This window comes from Chiroxiphia lanceolata, chromosome 2, assembly GCF_009829145.1.
Source record: "Chiroxiphia lanceolata isolate bChiLan1 chromosome 2, bChiLan1.pri, whole genome shotgun sequence".
Lineage (NCBI taxonomy): Eukaryota > Metazoa > Chordata > Aves > Passeriformes > Pipridae > Chiroxiphia > Chiroxiphia lanceolata.
In genome coordinates this window covers 3,601,286-3,619,878 of record NC_045638.1, presented here as the reverse complement: position 1 = coordinate 3,619,878, position 18,593 = coordinate 3,601,286, and the positions used below count along the sequence as shown (strand labels likewise).

At 47.8% G+C, this 18,593-nt stretch overlaps 1 protein-coding gene and 1 long non-coding RNA gene across 2 annotated transcripts; one reads left to right on the top strand and one right to left on the bottom strand.

Annotated features, from left to right (window-relative positions):
- Positions 1 to 660: 660 nt before the first annotated feature.
- Positions 661 to 10,556, bottom strand: B3GALT5 (beta-1,3-galactosyltransferase 5). The gene is given in 6 exon segments (XM_032678215.1): positions 661 to 1,327; positions 1,330 to 1,388; positions 1,390 to 1,722; positions 1,724 to 1,887; positions 2,312 to 2,489; positions 10,391 to 10,556. Coding segments are annotated over 5 exon segments (1,026 nt in total). The 5' UTR covers positions 2,393 to 2,489; positions 10,391 to 10,556; the 3' UTR covers positions 661 to 938.
- On the top strand, positions 10,290 to 18,374 carry LOC116782110. The gene is made up of 2 exons (XR_004355123.1): positions 10,290 to 10,570; positions 17,705 to 18,374. It is a non-coding gene; the product is annotated as an uncharacterized LOC116782110 (long non-coding RNA).
- Positions 18,375 to 18,593: the final 219 nt, after the last annotated feature.

Sequence of the window (18,593 nt, the reverse complement as noted above, 5' to 3'; positions counted from 1 at the left end):
AGCCTTGGGAAACCATTTACAGGAGCTTTCAGGCAATCAAAGTGAGCCACAATTATAAAAGATGTCTCTGGGGTCTATTTTAATCAAAAGAGCAGGACACCCTCCACTGGCTCCGCCACAGGTATTTTCAGCAGGAGACACATCCAAGGGAACAGATGAAGCAGCTTTACACGTTCACCAGGTGACCTGCAGTCCCCAAGGTTGTCCCAAGAGCATTGCATGGGAAAATGCTTCCATCTCTGCAAAAAAAACCTGTGTGGAGACTGAATGAGGGATCCGTGCCAGGATGCAGCTCTGCCCCCACAGAGCCCGCTGCAAGGGCAGGGCTGCGGTTCCCTCTGCCAGGAGAGGAGCATCCTGACAGCTCCAAATACCATCCCTTAAATGCCTGCACAGATGGGTGCAGGAATCTATCAGGGGCCACCAGGAGGATGGTGCAAATTTTAGTCTCTGAACAAAAAGTGCTTTGACTTCAGTTTAGCACTGCAGGAACGTTCCCAGTCCTTCAGCAGCAGGATTTGGAGGGCAGGGCTGCAGGCCTGGATCTCCCAGAAAATAATAACAATTGTGTAGAGAAGGGATGCAATGGAGTGAAGGGGAGAGAAAGGGATTTGCATGTTCTTGGGCAGAAATTGAGAATTTCCTGCTGGTCAGGCCTTGGAAGGGGCTGCCCAGGGACGTGGTGGAGTCCCCATCCCTGGAGGTGTTCAAGGAATGACTGGATATGGCACTCAGCACAATGGTTTAGTTGATAAGGTCCAAGGGGGGATTTGATGATCTTGGAGGTCTCTTCCAACCTTAATAATTCTACGATTAAAATAGCCATTTAAAAAGTCTCTAACGTCCTGGACCTGGAGTTAATTGGGAGTTTTGCTGGGGTCAAGAGCAGCCCTGTAAAAGCAGAGCATTTCAGTGTGTTAATTCCAGCAGGGAAGGTGCTAGAGCACCTCTCCATGGTTTTCTGTCACCAAGTGGTTCCAGTAGCTCAGCTGCTCGGGTGGTTCCACTTCGTGGCACATCACGATTTTCTTAAAGCGGGAAACGGAGAACCTGATCCTTTCTGGAAAAAACGTCTGCTCTGAGTGGAGCTCCTCCAGCCTAATTTTTAATTTGGCAAGGCACAGTCCTATGAACACATCCTCCAGCTTAATGAACGAAACGCTCTCAGAAACATGATAGATCTGACTGGCAACGTCACTGGATAAAACGTATCCAGTCCCAGAACAGAAGGGTGGGTAGGTCTTTCCCGGATACTCTTCCCTACTCACATACCACTTGCTCCCTCTTCTCCTTATGGGGTACTCATGCAGTTTTAAAAAGCCTGTGAGAACCCAGTGGCCTTCTCCTTCCTTAGAAGCAGCTCAGTGAGGTAAAAAACGTTGACAACACGTCTGTGTCGTTTTCATCACGAAGCTGGACTGGGGACAAAACCTGTGAACCCACCACTCCATTCCCATCATGGTCTTCAGAGTCAGGTTGTAGTAAGTGTCTGTGAAGTTCTTTTGGATGATGTCTCCGTACTTTTGGCCCTCAGCAGCGATGTCAGCCTGCTGGCTGGGATCCACAGTGCTTCCCAGGAGGAAATACGTCACCAGGCGCTTCCCGGCGACCGTCCTCTCCTTGCCCCAGGTCTGCCTGATGGCCATCCTGGCATCCCGGTGCTGGCACGAGGATGCCACAAGCAGACGGGAAAGGAGGTTCTTGTGGCAGTCTACGTCTGGGCTGGGAGAAGTTTCCTTCTATCCTCCTGAAAGGCTCTGTGGGGAACAGGTAACCTTGGCTGTTCTCACAGAACACGCAGAACTCGGTCCAGTTGTAAAAAAACCAGAAGCTGCCACAGCTGAGCCCGAGGAGGCAAAAAAACAGCCTGAACTTTCTGAAATCCATCTGAAAGAAGCAGGAAGGAACAGCACATTAATAAAAATAATATCTGGTTCCTTTCAGTAATAACTACCTCCTTTCAGTGCTGTGCACCAAACCCCCTGCACAGGGATTCAGAGCCAGGGCATCTCTAATTGGAAGCTGCCTGTTTCGGGGCAGTCACCCACACTCATTTCTCCTCATGCCATCCCCACAAGATGTTCTGCTGGCCATCAAATTCACACTCCTGTTTACTTTGGTCTTCCCCCTAAGCCACTGTATCCTCAGAAATCCACACAAGCCAGGTTACTTTGGCTGATGCTTCAAACCTCCTCCCCATTTTCGGCGTCTCACAAACCATGATTTAGACCCACCGAGCCCAAGTGGAGAAGCAGCAGATATGTGTCCATGTCAGTGACAGAGAATAACAACAAGAGGTTTTTTTAAATACCATGGTTCTCCATTTGTGCCTGTGTCCCAGAGCCAGCAGGTGTCCCAGGGGCAGACCCAGCCAGGTTCCTCCCCTCCTCATCTTCCTCGTGTCCTGTGGGGCTCTTGCATCAACCCAGAAACTGCTCCTGATCTTTGTGCTGGAGGTGCCATGAGTCACATCTTTGAAGCTGGGTCAGCTGCTCAGAAAAAGAAAAGGAAAAAAAACCAGAGCATGGGTCACACTGTTTGGATGGTTCAGCTTGTGCAGAGTTTAAGTGACTCACTAGGGCATGCTGAGGTGAGAAGGGGGATGTTCTGTCCCCTTCTCCTTTTTACATGAAAGAGATCCAAACAATAACAATGTTCACTCATTTATCCTTGTAAACAGATTAATGTACTGCACATCAGGTTACAAACCTAAATTTTCAGAGAGAGAAAAATTGTCAAAGTAAACCCAAAACGGTCACGGTGACAAAAATATTGCACATCTCCATAAATTAACCTGGTGAGAAGAGTTTAATGCATCAGTTACTCATCCCAGTAACCCACAGGCCCACCAACCACTATTTCAGAGCAGTAGGATGGGGCAATTTCCACCTTCCCCCTTCTTAAAGAATTGTACTGTCTTCCCATCTAAAAACACAAGTTCACAATCCCTAGAGCTGTAGATTTCATGGAAATTTGATCTCTGCCTTCTGACCAGAATGTTCTGTGTAGACTCCCCCAAATCACATCAGTGCCCTCCTTCTGCCTATCCATAAGCATTTTGCTTAAATCTCTGCTGAGGAGCAAGTGAGTTCAGGTTGAAATGTTATGGATTCAGGGAGCCTGTTCCTCTCCTTGCAAAGCAGCTTCCCAACCGAATTTGAACCAATCTCTGTTCTAGAGGTCATTTTGAACAACATCCAGTCGTTTTGCATCAAAACAAAATATTTCTGGTTTATAGGAAGTCCTTTAGCAAGATGTTATACTTGATTTTTTCTCTCTGTGTGAGCCAGAAATCACATATTTTAATTATCTCAAAGCTTTTTACATCTCCCATTTGTTCCAACCGCAAAATATTTTACGAAGGGCTGCCAAAAAAATGCCTGTTTCGTGTCCTAGAGACTTTGCTAAAACTGAACTGGTGGGGTGTTCCATGGCTCTGTGCAGATCCAAACGTGATTTGCATGGAACCTTGGGGTGCAAACAATGGGGGCCACCAGAGTCTGCAGCCCAGAGCTCCTCTGGCACACACCTGAAATGAACACATGAAAAAAAGGCTCTGCTCTCACGACACCCCAATTTTGTTTCATCCAGCTCTGAGGCCTCCAGTGCAAGAAGGACATGGATCTGTTGGAGCGAGTCAGAGGAGGCCACGGAAATTCTCAGAGGATGGAGCATCTCTGCTGCAGAGACAGGCTGGGGTTGTTCAGTCTGAGGAAAAAAATGGTCTGTGGCACCTTAGAGCCCCTTCCAGTACCTAAAGCATTCCAAGAAAGCTGGAGAGGGATTCTGGACAGCACATGGAGTGATAGGATAAGGGGCAGTGGCCTCAAGCTGAAGGAGAGCGGGTTTAGAGAATCACCACAGAATCCTTAAGGTTGGGAAAAACCTCCAAGATCAACAATCCAACTGTTTCCCCAGCACTGCCAAGGCCACCACTAACCCATGTCCCCAGTGCCACATCTACATGTCTGTTAAATCCCTCCAGGGATGGGACTCCACCACTGCCCTTGGGCAGCTGTGCCAGGACTGGACACCTTTTAGGTGAAGAAAGTTTTGCTGATATTCAACCTTAACTCCCCTGGCTCACTTGATGCTATTTTTCTCTCATCCTGTCATTTGTTTCTGGGAACTTCCCTCCTCCTTCATCTCATCTTTCCATCCTCCTCCTCTCTCTTTTGTCTGCACCAGGATTGCATTTTTGCTTTTCTCTTACAACATGTTTTAAAAAGCTTTGAGGAAGTAACAGTCTTGTAAAATTAGTTTATGCAACAGTTTCATACAATAGAGCTAAAAATGTAAGAGGAGCTATTACAAAACTCTGAGAATAAAACCACTGAATTCCTACAAAGCAACTTGGACAAGTGAGATCCTACTGGATTAAACTGCCACTGTTCCTGCCTCCTTTTAAATATATTTTTCTTAAGTTTTCTTAATCTCTATTTATTTTTTTTTCTCCAGGTACTGAAAAAGTAGGAAAATGCTCTCTGTTCGTTAATGTTTTCATTTCAGTGACCTTATTAATGCTCATCTATGAACTTTAAAAGGGACTATGAGATTTGATAGAGAACACATGTAAGTACATTCTGACCTGTATACAGACAAGGCTTATCTCATCTGAATAACCAAAGGATTCTGGAGCTGGGGTTGACATTCTAGCATCTTTCTGATTGAATAGTAGAATAATAAAAGGTCCCCAGAAAACAATTTAAAAGCGTGGGGCTACAGGTTTGTCAAAAATTATTCTTCATAAGTTAGGCATCAGATTTTTTATGTTGAACAAAACCTGCTGCACTAAAGGCACAAAACCTTTCACCATTGGATGTGACAAATATAAACCAGGTCTGACACTTTCTTTTCCTCTCAGCCCCTGCTCCCCAAAGCCAGGCCAGAGCACAATTCTGGGCAGGTAACAAAGCTTTTCTGTGTGCAGCTGAGCCAGCCCAGGGTATTCCATCAGTCCCTCGGAATCCCCAGCATTCCCATGCTTTTCCTACCTCCAGCCACAGCGAGGGTCAAACTCGGCTTTGGGAAGTGAATTTTGCACCTCAAAACACACCAGATGTGAAGAGGAAATTCTTATCTGTGAGGGTGGTGAGGCCCTGGCACAGGTTGACCAGAGAAGCTGTGGTTGCCTCTGGATCCCTGGAAGTGTCCAAGGCCAGGTTGGATGGGAATGGAGCAACCTGGCTAGTTGGAAGTGTCCCTGCCCATGGCAGGGGGTGGCACTGAGGATCTTAGTCCCTTCCAACCCAAACCATTCTTGTGGTTCTATGAAGAAGGTAGTCAAGGTCTGTGACCCAAATCAGTGAAACCACAGCCCTCTCTACTTTGGAAGTTCCCACTTCCATGAGTGGCACAAACTTCCTCCTGAGTTCTGCCAAGTTGAGCGGGTCGGCTCTGGGGTCTCTCTGCTCACACCACTGACCCTCATGGAACTCCTTCATGTTTCACAGTGATAAGGCCGTGGTAAATCCTGTGACAAAGCCTAGTTATTCCTCCAAAATTAATCTGACACCTCCTTCAGGCCTGTTAATGAGTGTAATTATCTGAACGGCACCGAGAGATCAAGACTGTCTGTCACATAGTGCAGGAAAAGCTATCTGGCCTGAGGCAGAGGGAGGTAAGTAGGTCTAGAGTCCCCCAGGGGAAACGTTTAAAATATCAATTTAAAGAAATGCAGTTTTACTTCTGGGGGCAAAGCTCCAGTTTGCACTGAGTCCAAGTGGCAGTTGGTGGTGTCTTTGGCATTGAAGTTGCATCACATCAGGGAACAACCCAAACCACAAAGTGCTTTGGGGAGCATCTGGCAAAAGATCCCCACTTGTAAAGAGGCTCAAGCAGCTGTGACAAGGAACCAAAAGGAGTAGGCGACAACTGAAGGCCTAAACTGGACTTACAACCCTGAATACTGCAGGCAGTTAAAGTCAGCGTTTTATTCTCATTTTCCTTTCCCAATCCTCGAAGTAACATGTGCCTGGCTGGTGTAAGTACTAGTAATAGCTTAACTAACTCAGATTTTCCTTGGAATAAAGCGCCCTAAATTGCTTTCTCATAAGCTCAGCAGGACACAAGGAGGGATTAAGCACACCAGATAATAAGAAAAAGTCAGTGCAGTGGGAAACATTTCTTCTTTTCCTACATGAAATGTTCAGAGGAGCCAGGGGCCAGCTTGGAGCTCTCGAAGACGGTTGCCTCTGGCAAGGCAGTGGGTCAGCAGTGGCGTGGGCCACACATTTTATGGGAAAATGCTGCTTTTCAGAGGGAGGTTTTACAGCAAAGTGTATTAACGGTGTCCTTCGCCCAATTGTCGAGGTCTGGCAGGAAAGGAGGGTGAAACCCAAAAAAGGGTACAGGACAAGGGAAGAAATTTACATGCTGCCCTTACGTCGACTATGGAAAACCTTTTCCCCTCGATGACTCTCTACCACAACTTCTCCTTGTCAGCCCACCTCAGCAATACAGAGCATAGATCATTGTTCCTCTGCTTCATCACTACTAAGCACTGAGTTGAATGAACATGTATTACAGACAAAATCCTTTCCATGGCTGATTTTTTCCCCTTTCTTTTTTTCTCCCTTTTTTTTCCTTTTTTTTTTTTGTGGTCTTGTATTATTTTTAGGGTTTTTTGTCATTTTATTTTTGCAGTGCTGCTGCAGTGAGGGTTAGCTTTCCAGTTTTCCCCAGGTTGGCTTGGTGGTGTGGTGTGGAGTAGAGGGGCTTTTCATGCTAAAATAAACCCTTGGCTCTCCAGAAGGGCCACAATGTTTTATGGCCAGGGAGTGTCACAGACCCAGAGCAGGAGTCCCATCTCCAAACCTAGAGCATCAATTAGACAACAAATAGAAAAGAGAATTACTGTTATGGATTTTCAAATTCCTACTACGTTGCCTGGCTTATGTTCTGTCATATGTTACTAATACCCATTTAGCTGATTGACCCTGTGACTCCAACAGCAGATTGAAATCTTCTCTGTAAAACATTGGCCTGGTTTTATTTACCTTTTTGGGGTTTTAATAAGGCAAGAATAAAAGATAATAAAAGAAAAAAGATGAAGAGTGAAAAACTAGTGAAGTTTTGAAAGAGTAGAAACGAGTCAAGTTTTTGAATTTCCAGAGAAAAAATAATACAGTGATATGTTAAATTCTAGAGAATATTAATCCGGGAGTGAAATGCATGCATATATAAATTATGAGATATATTACAGATATGTGCATACCACTGTATTCTTAGCAGATGGGCAATGCAGCCTGAACACTGGTACAGTTACGATAAGAAGGAAAAAACATTTTTTTGCAGCAATCAAAGAAAAAACATGGTCGCAAAAAAAAGAGACATTATAAATATAAATGGTTTAAAATTCAGTAAACCGGTAAGAGTCCCTGGAAGTTTCACTCTCCAGCCCTTTCCATCATGAGACAGTTTTCAGAGGAGCCACTGACCTGCTGTAACTCCTTAACCTTACCACCCTCAAAAGGCAAATTCACCCTATTTTCCTCTCTGTGAATCAGTTTTCTGTGCCACAGATGGTGGTGTGGCGGTGGTTAACCACAGCCCCAGCACGCTGTATAAACACAACCTCAAGCAGGGCAGCCCTCCCAGAGCCCAGGCACAGGAGCAGCTCTGCAGGCTGAGCAACACCCATTAACGAGGTGCATCTTGATTCTCACAGGAAAGAATAATATCTGCAGGTCTCATCAGTTTCAGACACCAAAGTGTCACCTCAGGTGTGGAGATTTCCATTCCCAAATGGATGCAAATGCCACGTGGCCTCTGGGTTCTGCTCTGAGACAACCCAGATGGCTGATGCCTAAAGGAGAATAAGATCATGGCAAGAGGGAAGGTTTGGTGGCACAGGGATCTTTTGAACCGAGGATGCATCTTCCTGCTCTATTAAAAAAAAAAATCATCATTAGGTCGGCCTAATGCACCTGAACTCATCCACCCAAACCATGACCACTGGCTCGTAACATTTGTTTTCGGAAAAAGCCGAAAGCATCCTCAGACCAAAATGCAATTTTGCCCTCAAAACCAGCGAAAGAAAGTTTGGCAGGAGGTGTGTCTTCTCTGGTAAGTCACAGGAAAGAAGTGCTGCATCTGAGAGTAAAAAAGAAATGTATTTCCAGGGACTTTAGCCAAGTCAGGAAAGCTTATTCTATTTTAAAACATCATTTGGCTTTCCCGAGCTGCCTGAAAAATTCTCTGGATGAATCCTGGCCTAAAACACCCACCCAAATGTCAATTTGGGTGGTAGTTAATAAGGTCAGAACCCTTTTCTCCAGGATGGAGAAAGATGTCGCAGAGTTCAAACTCTGTCTGTGGAGACACTGTACAGGACAATCACTGAAGTCCAGCCCCAGTGCAGGTGCTTTCTGTCCTTTTGGGAGCATATTTAGACAGTTTTAACTTAATCCACTTCCACAGGTGATCCAAACCCAACTGGCAGGCAGCCAGCAAAGGGCATCCTCCCTCACAGGGCAGAGAAAACAGCAGCACCCCTGGGGCACTCCCTCCTTGTTCTCCCAGAAGGACCTTTCCTCATCTCAGTAGTAATTTTTTCCAAACATTCAGCCTAAAAGCTTTTTCCTCCTGCCTCTGTCCTCCCTTCACCTGATGTGAGCCAAACACCCCTTTCTGGATTTGTCTTCAATGCTAATAGACCCTCTTCTTCTAATGCTTCCTCTATTTCTATGGTACCCCTATTTTCTTTTTGTTGCTGGTGCTGATGGGCATATTTAACTTATTTCAGAATTGCCTCATGAATCAGCAATTTTCCTCCAATTACTATTCTACTTGCTATATTCCAGATTCTATTTGCTCTAACTCCAGATCTCACCACAGATAAGCAATTGTCCACAAGAGGATGAATCAGAGCAACCTGACCCTGCGTAAACCCGTGTGGTTCATTGTGCTGAACAGGAATAAAATCCCACTCACACCCACCCTCTCATCTTTATTAAAAAAAGCAACCAGGAAATTTCTTCTTTAGGCTCTTGCTGTCAATGCCAGGACTCCAAAAGTCCAGTTATTCTGAGTTTACGGAAGCACCATTCTTCAAAAATTGTACCCATGTGTCTGTGTCCCCAAAAGAAGTTATTTCTTGCACCCTCGTTTACAAGCAGCACTGTATGTTGTTTGTCTCATCTTAATGAGAAAGAGAAAAAAGAAATCCCTGAAAATAGTATTTCAGATAGAATGAGAATCTCACTCTTCTCCCTTGGAAACAGACTCAAGATACATGAAGAAGTAAGAGAGCACTGCAGAGAAGTGCTAACTATGCAGAATGTACAAAAAAACTCCATTCAAAATGGGGAAAATTAGTAATAAAGATATTCCAGTGTCACTTTTAAATGTTTGAGTGCTGCTCAACCCTGCTGTAAGATGAGGACCTGTTAGGATCTTCCCTTTCAGATGTTTTTTCTCCCCCATTTAAGCTGTGGGAGCACCTTCATGGAGCAGGTGAGCCCAGTGCTCTTCTGTGCCCTTTTGTTTCATGCTGACTCTTGGTCCAATCGTTTTTAGGTGTTTGGAACTTTACATTCCACTGTCCACTTAACAGTTGAATTAAGTCTTTGCATTATGTGTCTGTTAAAGAAATAATCCGATACTTTTGGAGGGAAATGTTCCTGGGCACCACAGAGCTCTCACTCAGGGCAGAGAGAGCCTGGGACAGCCATCCAGGGTCCCCTCACTGCTCCAGCCCTGTGCCAAAGGCTGACTGGGAGGGACAGTGCCCAGCTCCTCATTTGATTAATGGGGCTAAGGCAGAAAGCAAAGGAACAGAAATCCAACTCTGTGTCCCTCCTGCTGGCAAATCCTTTCTCGATGACTCCTTGGCTTTAAAAGTGCTGATCAAACGCAGCAATCTTGGCAGGATCAGGCCCAGTGGCTGCTTTTTTAATTACTTACCTATACCTCACGGATCTTCCTCCTCTGAAGCATTTTATCCAAGCTCTCAGCAGGACAGCGAGGACAACGTTTGCCCTGTACTTGCCCCGACTGATCCTGGGGCTGCCAAAACGTTTTCCCCATGTAAAACATACGATAAATCTGGATTATTTTTACTTACTCGTATCTTCCCACCATCAAATCGTTCTACCCCTCGTGCCAATCATCACGATGCCCGTCTTACCAGGGGATGAACTTTGCACACACTGCTCGGCTCGGGAGAGGGACGTCCCTGGATAGGGAACTCTGGGCTTGGATCCCGATCTTCCAAGCAGTGTTACACCTGCTGCCCCTTCTTATCTCTCTCCCAACCCATCCGCGGCGCGGGGCGTGTTTTGCGAAGTGGGTGAGTCTGGTCCAGGGGCGCGTCCGTGGGTGAGCGGGATCGCCAGTCCCGGGTCCTACCTGGAGCCGGAGTTAAGGGAAGGAAGAGGCATCTCCTCACCTCGGGCTCCTGCAGCGCATCCCCCGGGCTCTGGCCGTGCAGCGGGAGGGCGATGGGCTCCTCTTCCCACCGGGATCGCCGGCTACAGCCGGTGAGGTGTCCCCCGGTGCCCCATCCCGAGCGAGGGGTGTATCGCCGGCGGTGCCTCCCGAGCCAGGAGCGAAGGAAGGCGGCGATGCGGTAACCTGAACTCCCCGCCTGCCTCTTCCCTCTCTCCCTCCTCCCTCCCTCTCTCCCTCCCTCCCTCTCCCTGCCTCCCTCCCTCTCTCCCGTAGGTAACAGACCGGCGGTCCCGCTGCGGCTCCATCGGCGGGGAAGGGAAGGTCAGGAGTTCGCTGCCCACGGTTTTATTTTGGATATTTGGGATGGGAGGGGGGGGGTGAAGGCAGCGGCCTGGGAGGCGCGGAGCTGGGAAGCGTGTCAGGGCAGCGCCAGCCCTTCCCAGCGCTGGGAAAGTTCGGCCCCGCGCTCCCAATTACCGGCGATCCCGCCTGGATTTGCACAGTGGGAGAGAAATCCCCCCCCTCTGCTAAAACGCCGGCACTGAGGCGCCCTCGGAGCGGCCGACGGGATTTTTCCTGATGAGGAATGACAACCCGGTTAAAAGCGCGGAGGGGAGCAAACACTGCCCCGTGCGGGCCCCCGGGGGGACAAAACCCCTCGGTCTCCACACATTCCCCCTCTCCTTGGATCCCTGTGTTTGCTTAACCCCTGACCCTGCGCTGTTTGGGCTCGGCACAGCCCTCAGCCCCGGGATTAGTCAAGCCTTTGCTTTAGGGCTGGTCCAAGTCCGGGAAAGACCTCCGATCCATTTCCACGACCACTTCCAATACTACTTGGAGCAAGAAGCCTCTTGAGGAGAGGCTGAGGGAGCTGGGGCTGTTCAGCCTGGAGAAGAGGAGGCTCAGGGGAGACCTCCTCACTCTCTACAACTCCCTGACAGGAGGTTGTAGCCAGGTGGGGGTTGGTCTCTTTTCCCAGGCAACCATCAGCAAGACAAGAGGACTCGGTCTCAAGTTGTGCCAGGGGAGGTTTAGGTTGGATATTAGAAAGAATTTCTTTCCAGAGAGGGTGATCAGCCATTGGAATGGGCTGCCCAGGGAAGTGGTGGATTCTCCATCCCTGGAGATTTTTGAAAAGAGACTGGATGTGGCATCAGTGCCATGGTCTGGTAACCACAGCGGGGTTGGATCAAGGGTTGGACCTGATGATCTCGGAGGTCCTTTCCAACCCAGCTGATTCTATGATTCTATGATTCTGTGAAGTGGGGAGGTGCAGCACTTTCACCTTTGTGCACACACAAACTGTCCCCCGTGACAGCAACAGTGACACTTTCACACACTGCAACAATTATTGCAGCAAATGGCTTCGGGGGAAATACGTTTCTCTTCTAAGGGCTGCAAGCTCGAGCTGAAAAGACCACTTCCCAAATAAGTGTTATGGATAAAACGGCCCATTTCGTATCGAAATACCCACTGACATTTCAGGGGAGCTTGAATTTCTAGCAAGGAATATTCCCTTGGATTTGTCGTTGTCATTTTTGAAACAAGTTGTTCCAGCACAGCACAAAAAAAAAAAAACCCAAACAAACAAAAAACCCCCAAACAAACAAAAAACCCACAAAAAACAAACAAAGACCCCAAAACAGCAACAACAAACAAAAAAACCAAACAAAAAACCACAACAAGAAACAAATCAATCAGTGGGAGCTGCTGGCAGCTCCCTTTCTCCTCCCCCTCCACTCCAAGGCTAGGGATGGATACATGTAGTTAAGGAGACACAAAAAATGCTGTTTGCTTGTTGTACTTTGCAGGAGAAATACAAGTGAGAAGAGAGGTGCAGATCCACTTCCAGGTTTGCTGCAGAGAGAACTGCTCCAAAAAGCTTGTGGGGTTGTCTTTTATTATTATTATTGTTATTACTCAAAAAAACATGCCCAGGTAGCTTTAGTTTCCTCTAATGAGGAAGCATTAGCTAAGGCACCTCAAGTGCCTGTGCTTCCCTCTGGGTGCATGACTCTGTGCTCCAAGTTCCTAAAAAACCCTTTCCTTTAATTTTGGGAAACTGCTAAAACTTTCTTTGTCAGAGTCTGACCTACGAAGTCCAACAGCTACCAGTCATACAAAAGCTTCTGCAAGCAAATTACCTGGAAAAGGGATGTTTTCCCATGAAAAAATGTGAAAACAACAGAGGGCTGGGTCTCTTCACTCTGCCCACATCACATTGTTCACTGGCTGCCATCAGGGCAGCCCTAAAATGAGAATCATACAATGGTTTGGGTTGGAAGGGACCTTAATATCATCCGTTCCAACCCCCCTGCCATGGCAGGACACCTTCCACTAGACCAGGTTGCTCCAAGTCCCTCCAACCTGGCACTGGCACACTTCCAGGGATCCAGGGGCACCACAGCTTCTCTGGGCACCTGTTCCAGGGCTCCCACCCCTCACAGGGAATAATTTCTCCTTCATATCTAATCTAACCCTTCCCTACTTCAGCTTAAGGCCCCCTTGTCCTAGCGACTCCAGGGCCCTTGGGAGAAGTCCCTCTCCAGCTCTCTTGTACCCATTTAGTACTTGAAGGGGCTCAAGGTCTCCCTGAAGCCTCTTTTACCCCCAGCTCCCTCACCTGCTTTCACAGGAGAGATGCTCCATCCCTCTGATCCCTTCGTGGCCTCCCCTGGGCTCACTCCCTACATCTCCACATCCTTCCAGTGTTGAGGACCCCACAGCTGGAGGCAGCACTGCAGGTGGGGTCTCACCAGAGCACAGCAGAGGGGCAGAATCCATTGCACTCCCTATTAAAGCCTGTTTCCTGTCCCTCCAGCCGCAGTTCCTGCTCCCAGCTTGCTCTGTGAGTTTTAGCAGTTTGATTCTCCAGGGCTTTCACCCTGCCCAGCTGCCAGGGAGACTCGAGGGGCATTCAGTCCCTGGCAGGACCTCACTTCTGCAAAGCACACACTGAGCTGGGAGATTACACATGGCATGTCTGGGAGGGGCCGAGAGGGAGGAAAATAAACTCTGGGATATCTTTATGCTGGGGGTGGAAAGAAAAAAAAAAGCAAACCCAAGCACAATCTACTTCTCTAAGCCGCTGATGCAGGACTGTGGTGCTGTGTGAGTCCACCCCTACGCCAGCAAAGCATTTAAGCAGAGTAATGTACATATATGCCTGTAGTTCTTACAGTAAATTTAAGCCACATATGTCTACGTGAAGTCAGGCCTCAAAGAGTGAGTCAGGGGCCTAAATCAGTGTTGTAATTGAACTAAATAATTCTAAGCCTGCTCTAAATGCACATAGCTTTAACCTGATCACATCAATGAAAATTATGTACTTTAACTGTAATCTTCCTGTTCCCTTAGTCATCAAAAGAGGCCAGATCAAATCTGAAAAAAAAAAAGAGACCATGGATGCTGCTCAGCTGCTGAGGAGGAGGTGGGGCTCATGGAGCAGGATACTGACAGAATCACGGGATCATTTAGGTTGGAAAAGCTCTCCCAGCCCATGGATCCCCCCTGTGCCCAGTGCCCACCTTGTCCCCCAGCCCAGAGCACTGAGTGCCAACGGCCAGGCCTTCCTGGGACAAACCTCCAGGGATGGGGACTCCACCACCTCCTTGAGCAGCCCCTTCCAAGACCTGACCACCCTTTCCAGCAAGAAATGTCTCCTGATGTCCAACCTGAGCCTCCCTGGCACAGCTTGAGGCCGTTCCCTCTCCTCCTGTCCCTTGTTCCCTGGGAGCAGAACCCGATTCCCCACCCGGCTCCCCTTCCTGTCAGGGGGTTGCAGAGCCAGAAGGTCCCCCCTGAGCCTCCTTTCTCCAGGAGAGCCCTCCAGCTCCCTCAGCTCCTCATAGGACTTAAAACTCTACTTGAACCAAACCATATTTCCACCTTCCAAGCTGGACTCACCCCCAACTCAGGCACCCCCATCCACATCGCTGCTATCCTTCTTCAAGAGAAAACCAGCAGCTTGAAACTCTGTTTGCATTGGTCACTCTGTATTGCTCTGATCCCTGGTGGCTCTATATTGTCACCATCCTCTGGCTTCTGCTTGGACTTGGCCTCGCTAAGGGACAGTTAATATTTCACAGAGCGAGCTTGTTCGAGCACGAGGGAGGCAGAGATAAGGTCAGGCTGCAAACACCCCTCACAGGATGCCATTGTTTGGTTGGGGTTTGGGTTTGCTGTGGTTTCCACAGCAAAATTTCTCAACACCACGGTGAGAAATGTGCAGGGGAGCTCTGTCCTTGGGCTCCTCTGAACACTTGTGCTGATAAGACAGGGCAGGAGGCAAAGCAGCTCTTGCAGCTGAAGAGGATCATTGGTCTACAGGCAGCTACTCAGTGTAGGGTATGGGATGTTTGAGCAGCTTCCTTGCTCACTGCATTGGAAGTTTCAAGTTTAATCCAACATTAAATTGAATTTTCACAAGAACTTTCGAGAGTTTTCTGCAGAGAATCCACACAGGTTTATTTCAGGCAGGAGGAGGAGTTTTGTTGAAATAACTTGCCCTTCAATGGACACAGTTTTATGATATAAAGGCACTGACAAAAGTGCAGATTCACTAATATGAGGAAAATTGTTACCAATAAAAATCTGCTTGTAAGGCAGCAAAATGTTTCCTACCTTCGATTTATAAGTCTAGTCATGCAAAAGTGATGATTGTTGCCCAGAGAAGCTGTGGCTGCTCCTGGATCCCTGGAAGTGTCCAAGGCCAGGTTGGAGGGGGCTCTGAGCACCCAGGTCTTGTGAAGATGTCCCTGCCCATGGCAGGAGGTGGCACTGGATGATCTTTAAGGTCCCCTTCCAACCCAAGCATTCCATTCTAAAACCACACTTTTGGCAAACAAATTGCTAATTAGACACATCAGGTACCCCACGACACCTGAAAGTTGATTTATATAACACACCCCCTGCCAGGGGGAGGGTTGGAATTGTGCTCACCTAATTAGATCAAAATATGTGAAGTTTCTACAGCAACTTGTGCCAACAAGGCTCAAATTCCTCTCAGCATCAGCAGTTAATGAAGAAAAGTGGGCAGTCCAGTGTTGAGTGCCCTTCCCCACAGCTGCCTCCTGGATCATGCTCCTGGGGCTGCCTCTTGTCCTCCTTTAATCCCTCGGAGCACAGAAGGGTTTTTCATGCCGGCAGAATCAGGTCCAGGCAGGGTTTGAATATCTCCAGAGAAGGAGACTCCACAGCCTCTCTGGGGAGGCCCTCCAGTGTTTTGCCACCCTCACAGTGAAGTTTTCCTTCGTATTTCCCAGGGAACTTCCTGCGTTGCAGCTTTGTCCCGTTCCCCTTGTCCTGTCACTGGGCACCACTGAAAAGTTTGGCCCCATCCTTTTGTCGCCTGCCCTGAGGATATTTGTGTGCATTGGATAAGGTCACAGAATCATAGAATGGTTTGGGGTTGGAAGGGACCTCAAAGATCATCCAACTCCAACCCCACTGCCATGGGCAGGGACACTTTCCACCAGACCAGGTTGCTCCAAGCCCCATCCAACCTGGCCGGCATACTTCCAGGGATCCAGGGGCAGCCACAGCTCTCTGGGCAACCTGTTGCCAGGACCTCACCACCCTCACAGGGAAGGTTTCTTCTAATAGTCTTCTGAAGATGCCAAAGCCATCTCAGCACCACAAGAGCAAGATGAACCCTGGCTCTACTGGATTTTATCCTCCCTGCCCTCCAAGGGTGGACTCAGGGCTGGCACCACGGTGCTGTGGTTTCAGCCATGGTCATCCCCATCCCACCACCTCAGGACTTCCCAGGGCTCAAAGCTTTGGGCCCACAGTGACCTAGGAGCTCACCCTGAGTCCCCCCTGGCTTGGCTGAGGGATCTGAGCCTGTTACACCCCATTTTCTGGCTTTTTCCAGGGCCCTGGATCCTGTTAACTCTTCTCATCACTTCCACGTCCCTGCTCGAGCAGAGCACCCTGGACAAAACATCCCACTGGTGCTCTCAAGTGCCACTGGACCCTCCCACATCCCTGCTGTGCATCTGGGGATTAGGTTTGGAGCATTTAGGCTTTAACTGAGACCTGTGGCTTATTTAAATAACAGTGCAGGCTCTGAATGCTGGGGACATCAGAAGGTGCAACACAGCCTCCCCCTCACTGCCTGTGGTGTTTGGACCTCTCCTGGAAGGAGCATTTGGCACAGTCCCTGTGAGGAGGGGTCTGGAAGGACAGGGGCTGGACCCAACTGGGGTTCACCACGTCTGCCCTTGGAAACAGTGAACCCCTGAGCCCCCCAGAAGTGGTCCCTCTCTCACAGCAGGCCCTGGGCACGGCCTCAGGACAGTGGATTGATAATCAAAATCACATGCTCCAGGGATTCTGCCTGCATGGAATAGGAAAGCAGGGCTTTTTTGGCCCCTCCCACTGCCAATTAACTGAAGTATGTGGAAGCTTTTTGTGTGTTTGTGTCTCTTTGGCCTTGTCCTCCCGTTTTGAAGGAAAAGGAAAAGAGAAAAACAGAAAAAGAGGAAGAAAAGAAGGAAAAAAAAGAGAAAGAGAGAAAGGAAAAAGAAAAAGGAAGAAAAAGAAAAAGAAAAGAAAAAGAAAAAAGAAAAAAGAAAAGAAAAAGAAAAAGAAAAAGAAAAAGAAAAAAAGAAAAAAGAAAAAGAAAAGAAAAAAAGGGAAAGCAAAAGAAAAGGAAAAAAAAAAGAAAAGAAACAGAAAAGAAAAGAAAAAGAGAAAAGAAAAAGAAAAAGAAAAAGAAAAAGAAAAGAAAAAAAAGGAAAAAGAAAAAGAAAAAGAAAAGAAAAAGAAAAAAGAAAAAGAAAAAAAAGAAAAAGAAAAAGAAAAGAAAAAAGAAAAAGAAAAAGAAAGAAGGAAAAGAAAAGGAAAGGAAAAAGAGAAGAAAAGAAAAGAAAAGAAAAAGAAGAAAAAGAAGAAAAAGAAAAAAAGGAAAAGAGAAAGAGAGAGAAAGAAAAAGGAAAAGAAAAAAGAAAACTAAAAAGAAACAAAAACTTAAAGGAAACAGAAAAGGGAAAAGAAAGACAAACCACTGTGTCACAATGAGTGCACAGCCACGAAGTGTGTGTCCCACTTGCCCTCATTTCCCTCCAGGGAGGGATTTTTCCACCCGGCCTGTGGCCTGGGGCAGGAATGGCTGGGGCAGGCACAGAGGCTTTCATGCTGCCCCAGGGGTTGTGGCTCAGCCCCCTGCCTTCCAGCCCCAACCTCAGCGACCCCACCCCGAGCCTCTCATTATCCCCCTCTGGCACAAGAATCCAAACAGGGGCTCCCGGGGCACATCAGCTCACGCAAAGGTGGATTCCTAACACGTGTCTTTCTCCTCCCTTCCCAGCACCGTGTTGTTTTGTCCCTGTCGGCAGTGAGGGGCCATGAAAAGCCCGGGGGACGGGCAGGAGTCCCCATGGAGCTGTACAAGACAGGAGGATGCAGCCTGGACATCGGGATGCTGGTTGTAGGCTCAGCTTGGAGCAGGGGCTGCCTGGGACTCCTCACTGGGGGTAGAGAACCTGCAGCCTCCCCACGGGGGCAGAACTCACCTCTCCTTGCCTCCTGAGGGAAGGACAACACCCATACAAGGATGTGATTCCCAGGAAACAATGATTGAGATCCCGGTTTAACAGAACTCCCACTCCTTCCCTTCCAGCCTCATCTGTCTGCAAATGTTTTCCCAGCACTGATTGATCTGAGCACAGTTATCTGGTGCAGAGTTGGAGATGAAGGTTCTGATGGAGCTTGATTGAATTGCCAAAAACCTGTTCGCTCAGTTATGGCTCTGACAAATGGATCCATCTGAGCTGCTGAGTTTAATGTGCTTTTTTTTTAAAATTTAGTACCAGCATGTTCTTGTTCTGGGCTGGCAAGGGAGTGAAAGCCAAGGGGAAGGTGTCCAAATAGCATAATTTTGTCCTGGTTCAAAACAAGGGCTTGTCAAGAGGAAAGTTGAAGGTCATTTGGGTTAAAACCAAATTTAAGAAAAAAAATAAAAGGATTGTGTTCTCATCTTTTTGTCTCTTCTCTGCATTTTAAGGAAACAGCAGTATTTCTCAGAGGGCAACTAGTTGCTGAAATGTTTCCAGCTTGTTTCTAGAACACTTGCAGGATGCTTTTCCTCAAAGCATCCCCAAAGGAGAGATCTGGAATCACCTACTCAGGTTTGCCAGCAAGAATTAAGCCCAGGGGCCACCTCTGCATGGCCAGTGAGGACCAGGGCAAGGGATGGG